The sequence below is a fragment of the Vanellus vanellus genome, assembly GCF_965231255.1.
Source record: "Vanellus vanellus genome assembly, chromosome: 14".
Classification (NCBI taxonomy): Eukaryota; Metazoa; Chordata; class Aves; order Charadriiformes; family Charadriidae; genus Vanellus; species Vanellus vanellus.
In genome coordinates this window covers 11,020,590-11,033,403 of record NC_138919.1, presented here as the reverse complement: position 1 = coordinate 11,033,403, position 12,814 = coordinate 11,020,590, and the positions used below count along the sequence as shown (strand labels likewise).

General features: G+C 38.5%; 1 protein-coding gene across 2 annotated transcripts; it reads right to left on the bottom strand.

Moving 5' to 3' along the window:
* Window positions 1-790: 790 nt before the first annotated feature.
* On the bottom strand, window positions 791-12,699 carry UQCRC2 (ubiquinol-cytochrome c reductase core protein 2). Of its 2 annotated transcripts, none has more exons than XM_082490313.1 (14): window positions 12,598-12,699; window positions 10,969-11,061; window positions 10,696-10,845; window positions 9,454-9,518; window positions 8,427-8,483; window positions 7,965-8,089; window positions 6,445-6,542; window positions 5,960-6,017; window positions 5,697-5,792; window positions 4,597-4,796; window positions 4,246-4,326; window positions 3,636-3,712; window positions 1,744-1,897; window positions 791-1,038 (listed from the first exon to the last, which is right to left on the bottom strand). In XM_082490313.1, exons 1-14 carry the CDS (start codon window positions 12,631-12,633, stop codon window positions 955-957), a joined length of 1,374 nt encoding a protein of 457 aa, XP_082346439.1. In that variant the 5' UTR covers window positions 12,634-12,699; the 3' UTR covers window positions 791-954. The 2 variants fall into 2 exon arrangements, with proteins under 2 accessions (XP_082346439.1, XP_082346440.1); XM_082490314.1 differs by having other exon boundaries at window positions 10,969-11,058; window positions 12,598-12,677.
* Window positions 12,700-12,814: the final 115 nt, after the last annotated feature.

Below are 12,814 nucleotides of genomic sequence, written 5' to 3'. Positions count from 1 at the left end.
ACTATTGTGAGTTCACACAGAAGTTACCATCAGTATCTGATACAGGCCAGACACTCAGAGTAGGCACAGACAATGGTTGTGATGCTGTACGTCACAATGATGTTGATGCATTGTGCAATCCTAAGTTTGATGCTAGTGGTGTTAGACCTCCTTCATACTGGGCTATGGAAAACAATAAGACCAGTTCCTCTTCCTCCTGCCCTTCCGCATCAGATACATCCTATCTGGAAGAATTTACCTTTGTTTCAGAATAGCTCAAAACTTGACTTCTTCAAAACCTAGATTTCCAAAGTTGTATTGTATGTTTTTTTTAATACATGCCTAGACTTCCAAAAAGATCTAAGTGTCCTAAGATATCTGAAATGATATGTTAGCTATATACAGCTGTTTTAGCAATGCCCTCCCTCCCCTCAAAGATGTGTATCGATGCTACTTGTGGAGAAGACATTCAGAAACAGTGCCTCTGCTAGTCCCAAACAAGTAGCAGTTGCATGCTCTAAGAAGGTCTAACATATTCATCTTTGTTGGAAAGTAAGTTTCTTCATTTACTTGATATAAGGATGGCACAGACAGTTTATCAAGAACTTCTCCTAAACATACAAGAGTACATGGACAACTAGTGGCAATAACAGTATTTATCTGCACCACAGTGATAATTTTTGATATATCTATGTTTTACTTCAACTAAAAGCCACCTTATTTTCTCACTGTAGTTTTACCTTCAGTGTACAGAGTCAGACTTATCAGTATTAGATACCATTTTCAGTGGAAAAAAAACCAAAACACAAAATGTATGAACTCAGCACTTTATTTCATCAGTGCAAGCCCACAATTACTCCAGATTAATTTTCTGAAAGAACTGAATTCATAAATAACAAGTTCCTAGTAATTTATTTAGAACATAGGTGACTTAAGAGCTCAGGTCCATCTTGAATCTGCATCCCAGTTTTGTTTTTACAACTCATCAAGAAAAGGAGTATTTCCCAAATCCCCACTAGCTGCCATTGATTTCTTCCCGTTGACAAACTTCTTTGCAGCCTGAAAATAAATCAGAAAGATGGATATAAGGAAATATTCACTACAACAGAGTTTATCTTTATAATCTAAACAGGAGTGGCAGAATGACAGTTGGATATAAAAGGCATGAACTCCTTGAAAATGGTTATTCCTAGAATAATTCTTACACCACAAGATACTGTGGATCTCCTTACTACTAAATCTATTGCTAGTTGCTACTGCAACACAAATCAGTGGTGACTGTGAAAAAACAAGTTTTCTATCTTAGAATTTCTTTTTCTGATGGGTTTCTGTATGAAGCTTGCTTCAAGTATAAACAACAAGATAATTTGGAATAGCAATTCAGTTATGTCAATTAATCATGAAGCACACTAAATATTCTAGACTCAAGAATCCTAAAAGCCTTGACACAGAAGTGCCTGCACTGGAACTAAGATCAAGTTTTCCATGAATACTATAGTTGGCAGTTTTGGTAAATTTAAGTGAAGTAGATGAGAATTTCACATCCTCCCAGCTATACTAGTTTTACAGTGTAAAGGATTAAAAACAGTAAAAACATCAAAAGACAGACAGCTGGGATTTGTAAATGAGTTGCTTTTTTGAAGATATTATATGTGTGTGTTTACAAACACACACAAATGAGCACCAGTTTTGTATAAAAAAAAAAACCAACAAACAACTTACACAGTGATTAAGGAACACCTGTAGATGCCAACACATACTTACATTCACAACATCAGCAGTGGCTACAGAGTCAATTTTTTGAGCAACAACAGATGGTGATGTGTGTGTGCCAGAAACCAATGACTCGGAGCCAATTTCATTCAGTAACCCTTCTGCAGTCTCCACTGACATCAAATAGGTGGCTTTCAGCTGATTTCTGCCATCAAACAAAGCATTGAGGATGAGTGAGCACGTAAGTCCTGTTATTACCTTCCCCACTGTCCCCCAAAGTGCAATGAGTTTTTGGTGCTCTTTAGGTTTTCAAGATTCCTCTCCATTTTGCGATGTTTTCCTTTTCAAGTATGGAAGGGGTCTGTAGCTAGAAAAGAGGCACCACAAATAGGCCACGCATGACAAATGACACAGTACTTGAACACCTACTGCCTTGGAATGATCAGCCACCCCACACCGTCAGAAGATCTCTAGCTCAGAATTTCTTTCTGTTTGAAGTAACTAATGCAGGTACCCCAGGAATTAGGCAAACTAATCTATCAAGTTTAAAAATTAGGTTTAAAATTTATTCCAGTTTCTCATCAAGAACAGATGTACACACAGCAATTTTCTTGTAAGTGACAAAGAAGCAATGAATGTAAATGATTAAGCTCCTTGTGCAATAGCTCCATGTGCTGTTAAAATTCAGCAAGTTTATACTGTTTCTTGTTTCACGCAGCCTCACTACTACATGTGAAAGTTGTATTTTTATAAGCTAGTCCTTCTATTATTTTTTAAAAGTCAAAATGGTAGAAAATGGTTTACTCCAATAGAATATGATTAAGTAGCTTAGTATTTTTGACTGAATTGCAAGACTCTGCAAATATCACTGACTTTGATTTTGGTTTTGTTTTTTATTTTGGTCACTAAAGAAAAAATGGCAATATAGAAAACATGAGAAGCCATTCCAGATGGGAAACTCAAAAAAAAAAAAAAAAAAAAGCACCACAGCACTGTGTGTAATACCCTAATGCTAGGCAGCTTTGTTACAAAAAAAAAAAAAAAAAAACAAACACCACAAAACAAAATAAACTCGCAACACACAAAACTAGTAGTGCCAAATATAAAGGTCCAGAATTCACCTTTTAGCTACTAGTGACTAAGGCACAGACAGTCGTGTCTAGGTTATCATGTTTTGTGTCATCAAGCTTTACGTGGAGTCTTGTAAGTATTTTATGTACGCAACAGACTATTTTAATTTTGCTACTTGAGTGAATTTGTACTATATTGTTGTATCAAACAACTACAGTTTCAGAGGCTCAGTGCAGCTTAAAACTGCTTGGAGACCAAGCACCGACTAATGTGCACAACCCTTTATAAATTACAAATCCTAAAACTTTGTTGGTATTACTGCATCTCTAATAGTAATTTTCCCCCATCTCAAATATTCCTAGGGGCACGTATTTCGAGCACTTGGATGTAATATCACTAATTCAGTGCTTTACACTTGCAGACCTTCATTACTACTAATCTTAGAAGATGCAGAAAATTGCTTAATATAATTGTTTTGGGAATTGCTGCAGTGTGACTGTAAAGGGAATTAACTAAATAATGCAATTTAGGATTCTAATTTAAATACATCTTAATACTACAGAGTACTACTAAAACGACAGCATCTGCTGATACTTGCCAATTTCTTACATTAAAACAGTTTTTAGAAAACACTAACACTTGTCTAATAAATTTCTGTTAGGAAATACCACTAGCAGAGAATCTGGATTGCTTTGAAAAAAGAGAGTGTTTACAGTGCTTCAATTCTAATGCAGGAAAGCAAGCAGTTCCTCATGGAAATAATTACAGGACAGCGATAAGCTTTGCTGCACAGAATAGTCTAAGTGTTTGACAAGTAGCTACAAGTTAAGAAACTTCTCTTTACAACACATGACAGTTCTTAACGCACTTACTTTGCCTTTCTGACATCGTCATCGGTGACGCTGCCCTGAGCAACTGCCTTTATCTGGTTCAAAGCAGCTTTAATGACCTGAGAAAAACGAAATCATTTAAGGCTTCTTCCCACGTTAAATTTCAACATGTTATTTCTATCATTTGACATCTTAAAAACTTCAGGGAGAGCAGTTGACAGTGTTAGGATTGTCTGCTTGAACTCAATTCTGAACAGCTTTATAGCAAAACTGAAAACACTGTAATAAATTTAAATTGCAACACCATGTTAATTTGCGTGGTCTTACCATTCTTCATAAGAGTATTCAGTTCTGCCAGCTTCAAGAGCCAGCACGTTCCTCATGACATGCTTAGGCTTACACATGTAAATCAGCAATTACAGGCAGCAAGACAAGGTATTCTACTAGCTCTAGTTCATATTAGGTATTTGTATTTCCCAGAAAGCAAGTCTCCTTCCCAGCTTACAGAGCTAAGTCATAACTGAACATGCAGCATTCTTATACAAGAAATGAAATAAATTAACTTTTTTTAGATGAATTAGTCACCGTCTCAAATCAAAACACTAGTTTGAGGGTCCTGTTGTTATTACTTAAATTCTAATCAGCAACTCACCTCCCCAGCATTTGGAGCCTGGGATATGGTATAAATCCCAAAGAGCCCAGAATCAGAGTAATTAACATTAAATGCGGAAGCCTGCAAAACAAACATCATCATCATCAACTGTTTCAAGTAGCAGAACAACCAAGCATCAAGCATAGAAAAACTATTAGGATCTAAAATACCATAATTCAGGAGCTAAACTCCCTCTATGCAGAGGAAAGATCAGATCGGAAGGCTTTCTCTGAAATACTGTAACTTGTGCAAGAATGATTAATTATGATTCTAGCTGGAAGTAGTAAGCCTCTCAAAGGATAACAAACATTTTACTTAAAATACAAGAGTACAGCAACCCTTTGAACTTACATCAAATGGCTGGGTAGTTGCTTTGGCAATACCCTGAGACAATTTGCTGGTAACATTGCTTCCCCTCTTGATAAGGGGTCCAGCACCTAAAACATGCTGAAGAACACTGAACGCGTTTGCTTCTGCACTTCCAACGGCAGCTCCTTCTGTTACAATAGCAGCATGGACGAGGCTATCGCCATTCTGCTCTCTGACTTCTCCTAAAAATACAACAACAGAATAGAAGGTAATGCAGTGTTCAGTTAGAAACTACTGTACATTCAGAGGTATGGAAAGGAAACATTTCCAGCCAGGAGTGAGCTTCATGAGAGAGAAGACGGGGTGTGAAGTTACTGCATGTCCCCTCAGGAAGACAGTAAGAAGCTGTTAGTAGGCTGTAAGTCATTTTAAAAAAGTCCTTTCCATTCAAAAAATGTTCTTGCAATGACAAAACCAAGTGCCTTACTATGCCTTATTTGAACCTAACCCTAAACCACACATAGTATGAGACAATATAACTCAGCAAGTCTCCAGGTAACAGATATCCAGAAAAGTAGCATACCTTCTGTTCATAGTAATATTTATCCTGTTTTATAGAAGTTATTCTGGTCAAATATTAAACGTTGGAAACTTTTTCCTCCCCGTCTGTTTACAGAGTGATACGATAATCCAACTAAAGAATAGTTATTGGTATTCGTACAACATACAGCTCTGAAAGAACTAAGCATTGCTTTGTCTTTCATGAAAGACTTACGGCATTCTAACAGATCTTCCCTAAAAATAAAGCTTGCCACCACTTCTAGACAGTCCTTAATCTATTCTTAAGGGAATCTTCCCCAAAACGCCGAGAGAATCCATATGCCAGCTTGTTTTTCACTTCAAAGAATAAAAGATCTTGGAGGTAAAGCTTTGTTGGAGATATGGGTTCAGTTTTATCTGAGATCTTTCCACGGTGGGGAATAATCCGCTGCTTATTTAGATGGGAGATGCCTCTGAACTGTCACTTCCCAGGTACAGCATTTAGTACAACTGTATAGTTTTCAGTTGTAACTTTGAATAATGCCATATTTACAATAAACAGAAAATCAGTAATTCAGAACAGATACAAGAAACATACTTACCCCCTCGATAGACAGCCTTTGCACTAGAAATACCAGCTCCACTTCGGATATTTAGAAAGTGCTCTGCAACTTGCTTTAAGTCAGAGTGCTTTACACCTGCAATACAATATTTTACTCCAAGTAATGTAACGACATTGAAAAGCTGCAGCAGTTACATAAAAGTGTTTTAAGTGTTCTATAGCATTTTACTTCTACAGAGAACTCAGATTTCTACAGTATTTTTCCCCTTATGAATTGCACTGTCCATTAAAGAACATACATACCTATTCCTACAAGAGCCATTCTCGCACTTGTGAAATTGTTCTGTACAAAATGGTGAAGCTGCAACAGTAAATTCACATTTTAGGGTATTTTGTACAAAGAACAAAAATGGCAAGTGTGTTTCTGACATCCACTGTTCAGCCTTATAATTCTTAATGCAGCAAACTCCAATGCTTCCAAAATAAACTGTCTATAGAATAGCATTTTACACATTCTCCAGTGACAGCTACACAACCCTTTTAGACAAGAAAACTTGCATTTCATTGACAGCCATCCTATCAACAAAAAGCCACTGACATTAACCTCTCTAAATCTGAACGTTAGTTTTGTATGTAATAGTAAAAGCTGCATGAAAATAAAACTATTTTAACATGACACTAATATGATAGTAAATACCGACTGCATATTTACTAAATTAATTGTCTCTCTCATCTATCCTTGATAAAGAAACTGAAACAGATTTATAACATGACACAAATAAACCTACCTGCTCAGAAGTAATTTTTCCAATTCTGTAATCTGGACAATATAAGGGGTTTGCCAGAGCATTCTTATAAGCTGCAGAATGCAAGTTTTCCAGCACTCCTAAGAGGAACAAAGTTTCAGCAATGATAGTGAACAGAACAGACACTTTTAATGAAGATTTAATGAAACTAAATGTTACCCCAGTGAAACAGAGCTGTGGTCCACTTTAAGGACTACAAGAGCTGCAAAGGCAAGCCTGGAATCGTCCAATACACATGGAAGTTTCATCCAAATCCTCGGGCAACAGAATCTGGTCTGAGGGCTTCTATTCTTTTGTAACTCATTAAAAAAAAATATCTAATAACTTGAATATGCTCAACATGTTTCGGCCCCAACAACAAGCTATAAATGCAATCACTGGGGGGGGGAGTGGTAGAAAACAACAAACCCTAACATCCTGTTAATTAGCTTCAGTATCATCATCATCTTCACTGTAAGCACCCCTTGTTCTTGAGCTTGAGAAAGAACAGGAGGTTTATAATACTATTTGTAGCTTTATGTGATGTCTCATCTATCTCCCTATGCAGATGAAGGATGCTAGCGTCTTCAATTCCCTTCTCATCAGCTTCTTCTTGCATCTGATAGATTCTACTCATTCCTGCTTGATATTCTTAAAACATTCTCAAGAGAAAGATGACACTCATTTCTTCATAGTTCTGATTCTGAACATAACTGTAACTGAAAATATTAAATTACTATGAAACCAACCTGTAGTTGACACAAGTTTAAAAACCAAAAATTGTTCTTGATTCCGATTTAAAAAAATATTAGTGCTTCAATATAAGCCCAAGATTTTCCAAAACCCAACATTGTGTTGTCACCTTTAGTGCGTTATGAAGGTGATCATGCTTCACAGAGTAGTACAAATGATGTTTATTGTGCAGAACTACCTGGGTGAACTTGGATGACTAGAGTTAAGTAACATAAGATATATTGGAATAAGATTGGTTTGGCTGAGGCTTTGTGTTTGGCTTTTTTGTTTGTTTTTTTTGTTTGTTTGTTGTTTTTTTTTTTTTTAAATCCATGAAGATAAACTTATAAACATAAAACTGGAACCCATTCTCAGTGTTATGAAAACATGTATTTTTTTATACCAAAATAACCATACAAATTCAAGAAGTCTTTTGTAGAACACTGTTTCCACATTGATGAGTAATACCTAAAAATTGTTTTCAGAACACAAGCCACTGCTAATATATTGCCAAAAACAATAATGACTTGCACATTCTTTGGTTGTACTTCAAAGAAAGAAAAAAAAAAAAAAACCCAAACAGGTAAAATGGAAGCTGTCAAGAACAGTGTAAGCTGTCTTCAGCATGTTATTTGCTAAACGTTGCAGAAAGACTGTACCTATCCATAGGGAAACACTGAAAAATGAAATGGACATGTGACAGAGCAAAAGGGAAACTATTTTTTTCCTAAGTTTTTAGTTTTTAAGAAACTCCCATGAAGCAAATGCAGTAGATAAGAAAATACGCTTACCAACTTGAGGATTCTGGAACGCGATTGCTTTGTCAACTTTTAATCGTGGCTGAAGTTCAGTTACTTCCCATGGTCTGAACTCTGGTGCTGTGGTGACATTAAGAAGGTACTCCATTACTGTATCACTAGATAAAAAAAGTTACAAAGACATTAAAGACAATAGAAGTAGCATTTGTTTTGAAGCTGAAAGCAATTCAAACTAATCCATAAGCAACACATTAACAACAAAATATATCACTCAAGCCAGAGCAATTATTAGCACTGCTGTACAAAATATAAGAATTCAACTTCAGTTCTATAGCATTTGTATGTTACAAGCTGAATATTAATAAAATAATTTATTGATTTATTACAAAGACATGAAAATAGATATTACTCCTACCCTGTAAAATTATAGGTCTCTACCACAGAGTAGTTAGTTAGAATGCAATATTTCAGTTTACAGCGTATCTAGATACCTACACATAGTTACGCAGGCATTCAACAGAGTAAGTCATCTTCTCTCTTGTTGAGTATACGCTAAATGAGAAAAAATACAGAATCCATTTCAGCAGAGAACACAGAATTGGATTTTCACGCATATTCCCCATTGAATTAATCAGCAAGATACTGACTAGAATATCTAGCTAACCCTAAATCTGCTTCAGAGGACTGTTTAAAGGAGTGATAACACACACACAGCACAGACAGACATAACTGAAACTCCTATCTTAAGTATTCAAGTAGTAACAAATGTCTTGTGACCATCAGAATTTAAGATACCATGATAAATCAAGGTAAATCAACAAATAAGGCTGAATAGCAAAACTTGAATAAAAACGTGTGTATGTATTAACCAAAGCATTTTAGAAATTATTCTCTTTGGGCAGAAAACATAGTTGGTCTTTTCCACTTGCTTCAACATATTTGTGATTGACAGAAACAAATAAGGGTAGTCTCGAGTTACATAAAACACTGCTTTTAACCAAATTCTTTATAAAACAATCTTACTGAAAGATTTGAAGGTACATTGCAAGAAAGCAGGTAAAGCAAGATCCCTCTTTTCTCTTAGGCTTGTTTTCTAGGCTTTAAACTCTCAAATCAAGAAAGCCAACTACTGTCTGAATTGTTCCCAGAATTGCAGTGTGATGAGTAGTATCTATTCACAAAGGATGGAGAAAAAATTAAATAAATACTGACTTCAGGAAGTTTAATCTCGAAGCCTGAAAAGGCAGAAAGAACATTAAGCTTTCCAGACAAATTATATTTCTTCCAGGTACACAACTTTTGTATTTTGTTAACTGAAAGGTGTTTTCAAAATACCAATTATGGGTGCACTCTTGAACCTTAACAGGAGTACTAAAGACATTCCTTGTCACCATCCAAGTGCCATCACCACACTGAGCTTCTCTGCTTACATACTGTTATGCTTATTGTTTTAAGTTTCCCTTAGTCATCCAGCTTGTTTGCATTTCACCAAGATAGATTGTCTTTGTATGTGGTTACAAACCTTAGGCTACCCCCAACAGCTTCAATGCCACGAGTAATCCGGAAAGAAGATGCTCCTTTAGTAGTCTATTTAAAAAAAGAAAAAAAAAAAAAAAAAGAGAGAAAGTACAAGTTAAAATTCTAGCTATTTTAAGAACAGATCTGCCTGAGGTTGTTCAGGGCTCAGACACAGTTGAAACAGTATCCATTTATTCATTTATACAGAAGTCATTTTGAAAAGTTGAGCCATCTTACTGTATCCCTAATCTCAATCATTTCTATCATCCTCTCTGATTTTCCACCATAATTGCTCACATATTTGCTCACCAGCCCCATTCTAGAATGATCCAGGTTTGCTTAAACATTTAATAGGATTCTTTGAATCAGATAAACTAGACAAAACCAGGGCAAGGAATACCTATACATACTATTTATTAGCTGACAGTTCTCTGGGGACAGTAACGTCAGGCAGCAGTTGGGAAGCAGGTACTAAGCAGCTGGGATGTTTTGTTTTGGTTTTGTTTTTTTTTTTTTCTGCCTGAAACTGATGTGGATTGAGTCCATGCAACAGCAGTCAAAGGCATGTCAGTGGCCCTGCATAGCTCTAATCTTCACAGCCTGGCTGGTGTGCGAGAGAGGTCATGTTTACATCTGCAGCTACAGCCAGACAGCAACTGAGAAGGGCTAGAGTGGGTCAAACCCACTGAACATCTAGCCCAACATTCTGTACCTGACAGTGGCAACAAACAAGGCTGTTTAAATGGAACATCCCACAACCCATTCAATGGTATTCCTGCAATACCTACAGGAGTTACTCCTATTAGCAACTGTTTAACAACCTGCTTTCAATGAATTTGATTCTTTTTTGAACCTGCTGATATGCATCTGCCTCCACAGCATCTTGTATAACTGAAGCTAGCCAGAAAAGAGGAACAGAAAACAAGCTTAAAATATCTTTATGGCAGTAGTAAGAAAAACTATTCAGAAATATTACACACACAAAACTGAGTTTTTGTCAGCCACCCAAATTAACTTTTACTGCAGCTCAAATAAAATGAGTTATGTGCACAGCTTCAGTCTTCCAGTAAGTAATGTCATTTCTTCTGCACTTGAACCAGGTAATGAAGAACCGAACACTGTACATTGTTTTCCACTTTATAAGATCTCTTATGTCAATTTTTACCATATTGCTTCTCTTTGCGATCATAAACCTTCCAGCATTTCATCTACTGCCAACGTAGTAACAAAGAGAATAAACACCTACCAAATTAGATGCAAGACGAAGCAAGTGAGCAGTTCCCAAGTTACTAGCGGTTTCATATCTGCTGCCCGCTTTAATAAACACACCAATTCTTGAAGCTGGAGAAAAGTTTTCCAGGGACGCAATAACTAAGCCATTTGGTAGTTTTGTAATCTGCATTAAAAAGAAAAAAATTGGTTAAGTCATCCACTGGAAGTACTCTCAGAGTTCTGCTTTGTCTGAGTTCTAAAAGATAAATAAGAAGGAGAGAGAAAAAATACCAGTATTCATACTGACCTCAAGATCCTCAGACTCTGGAGATAATTTCACTCGTTCTGCAGTTGCTGAGGTTGCAACTTTAGGAGCAACCTTAAGTGAGTAAAGTCTCTTCTAGCAGCAAAAACATAAGAGAATGCATTTCCTGAATTAGTTCATCACATATTCCATTAAATATTGAAAAAACAACTAATTTTAAAGGAGAAATATAATGAACAACTCCAAGCCCCAGAGTAAAAACAAGTGATTCCCTTGTAATACCTCTGGTTTTACACCGCTGTTGGAACCTGTGCAATGACTTACACGAGGTCTCTGATGTTTAAGAAATAGCACTGTAAGAAATTTTTTTTTCCCTCTTTGCTGTTGTGCAGTATGTCTACTGACACCATATAATCTGTAGGACTAATATATATCAATTAACTGAACAAACAGCTAGCAATCCACACATGCAGAACACAACTTTGGAGGTAACTTTCTGATTTATTAGATGTAGGTAGTTCAACTCCTGAAGAGTCACCTCTCGGACCACCAACCTGTCTGTACTGACTGCTGCATGGAAACAGGACACACACGCAAGTCCCCAAACCGCACAGTTAATAACCAGAAAAAGGCCTTCAAATTGAAGAGGTGAACATGGCAAGAGCTTTCCTTTCAGCAGCTGGCAACAGAAATGACAAGACCATTGTTTCCGAATCTGAAATGCTATTCCCTTCCACCCTTTTTGGAAGTTTCTTGTACTTGCAAAATGAATTTATTTATTACTATTCTTTTCACATTAGAAAATTAACTTAATTCCCATACATCTCAGAGCAACAACCAAGTGACAGAAACACAACTGTGCTCAGTAGTAGGGACACCAATGACATAATTCCCCTTGATTTGTAACAGACTCCATTCAATGTATGAGTCTAGGAAAAACTCCTTTCTTTCCCCACCACGAATTTGTTAAGACACCTAATTTTAACCTTTAAGCCGACTTATTTATGAATTACTACTGCACGTCTAAAATTGACTTTCAAACATACTGTGACTCAGAAAACACCATCCCACTCGAGAGTATTTCCAGCAGAGATCTAACGCAAATTCCAGCTGTCTGCCGGCTCAAGGAGATTTGTTGCAGAACAAGCCCTCTGCCCCCTCCACGCCCCCAGGACAATCCGAACCCCGTTTGCCAAGGGCACCACCTCGCCACAAGCAGCTGAAACGTCCCCAGCGAGAAAGGACACCCTGGGGGGCTGCTCCTCCCCTCCCCGGCCGGCCCTGCCTCGTCGGTCGCTGCCGGGAGAGGCCTCTGGGGAAGCCCCCGGGCAGCCCCGCGCCCCGGCAGGCGCTCCCGGCCACGGAGCTGCGCGCAGGCCGCCCTGAGCCCGGCCCGCGGCCTGTCTGACCTTCAGACCCGCTACCCCACTCCGCCACCCGCCCGGCCGGCTCGATCCCGGCCCTGGCCCCGACTCGTGCTCTTCGCTGACAGCCCCACAGGCAGGAACGCAGCCCGCTCGCCCGTCCGCCCGCTGCCAGCCAGCCCGGCTCGCCATTCCTGGGCTAGGTGGGGTCAGGCCCGCCCGCAGCCGCCGGGGCCGGAACAACCGCTGTCACCGCTGTCTGTACCTCTCCCACCCCTCATACACAACGCCTCCGGGTCGCACTCACTGAGAGGGAGCGCGCGACCACCGGGAACCCCTTCATCCTTCCGCGCCCCTCAGCTCGGCCCTGGCGAGGAGAACAAGATGGCTGTCCCGGAGGAAGACTCTGCCTTCCCGGCACGCCTTGCGCCGCGTTGACTGTCTAGCGAGCGAATGGCCCAAACTCTACCGCTCGTGCTTAGAATCACGCCTTTAGGGAGAGCGACCCCTGGCGGGCTGCCCGA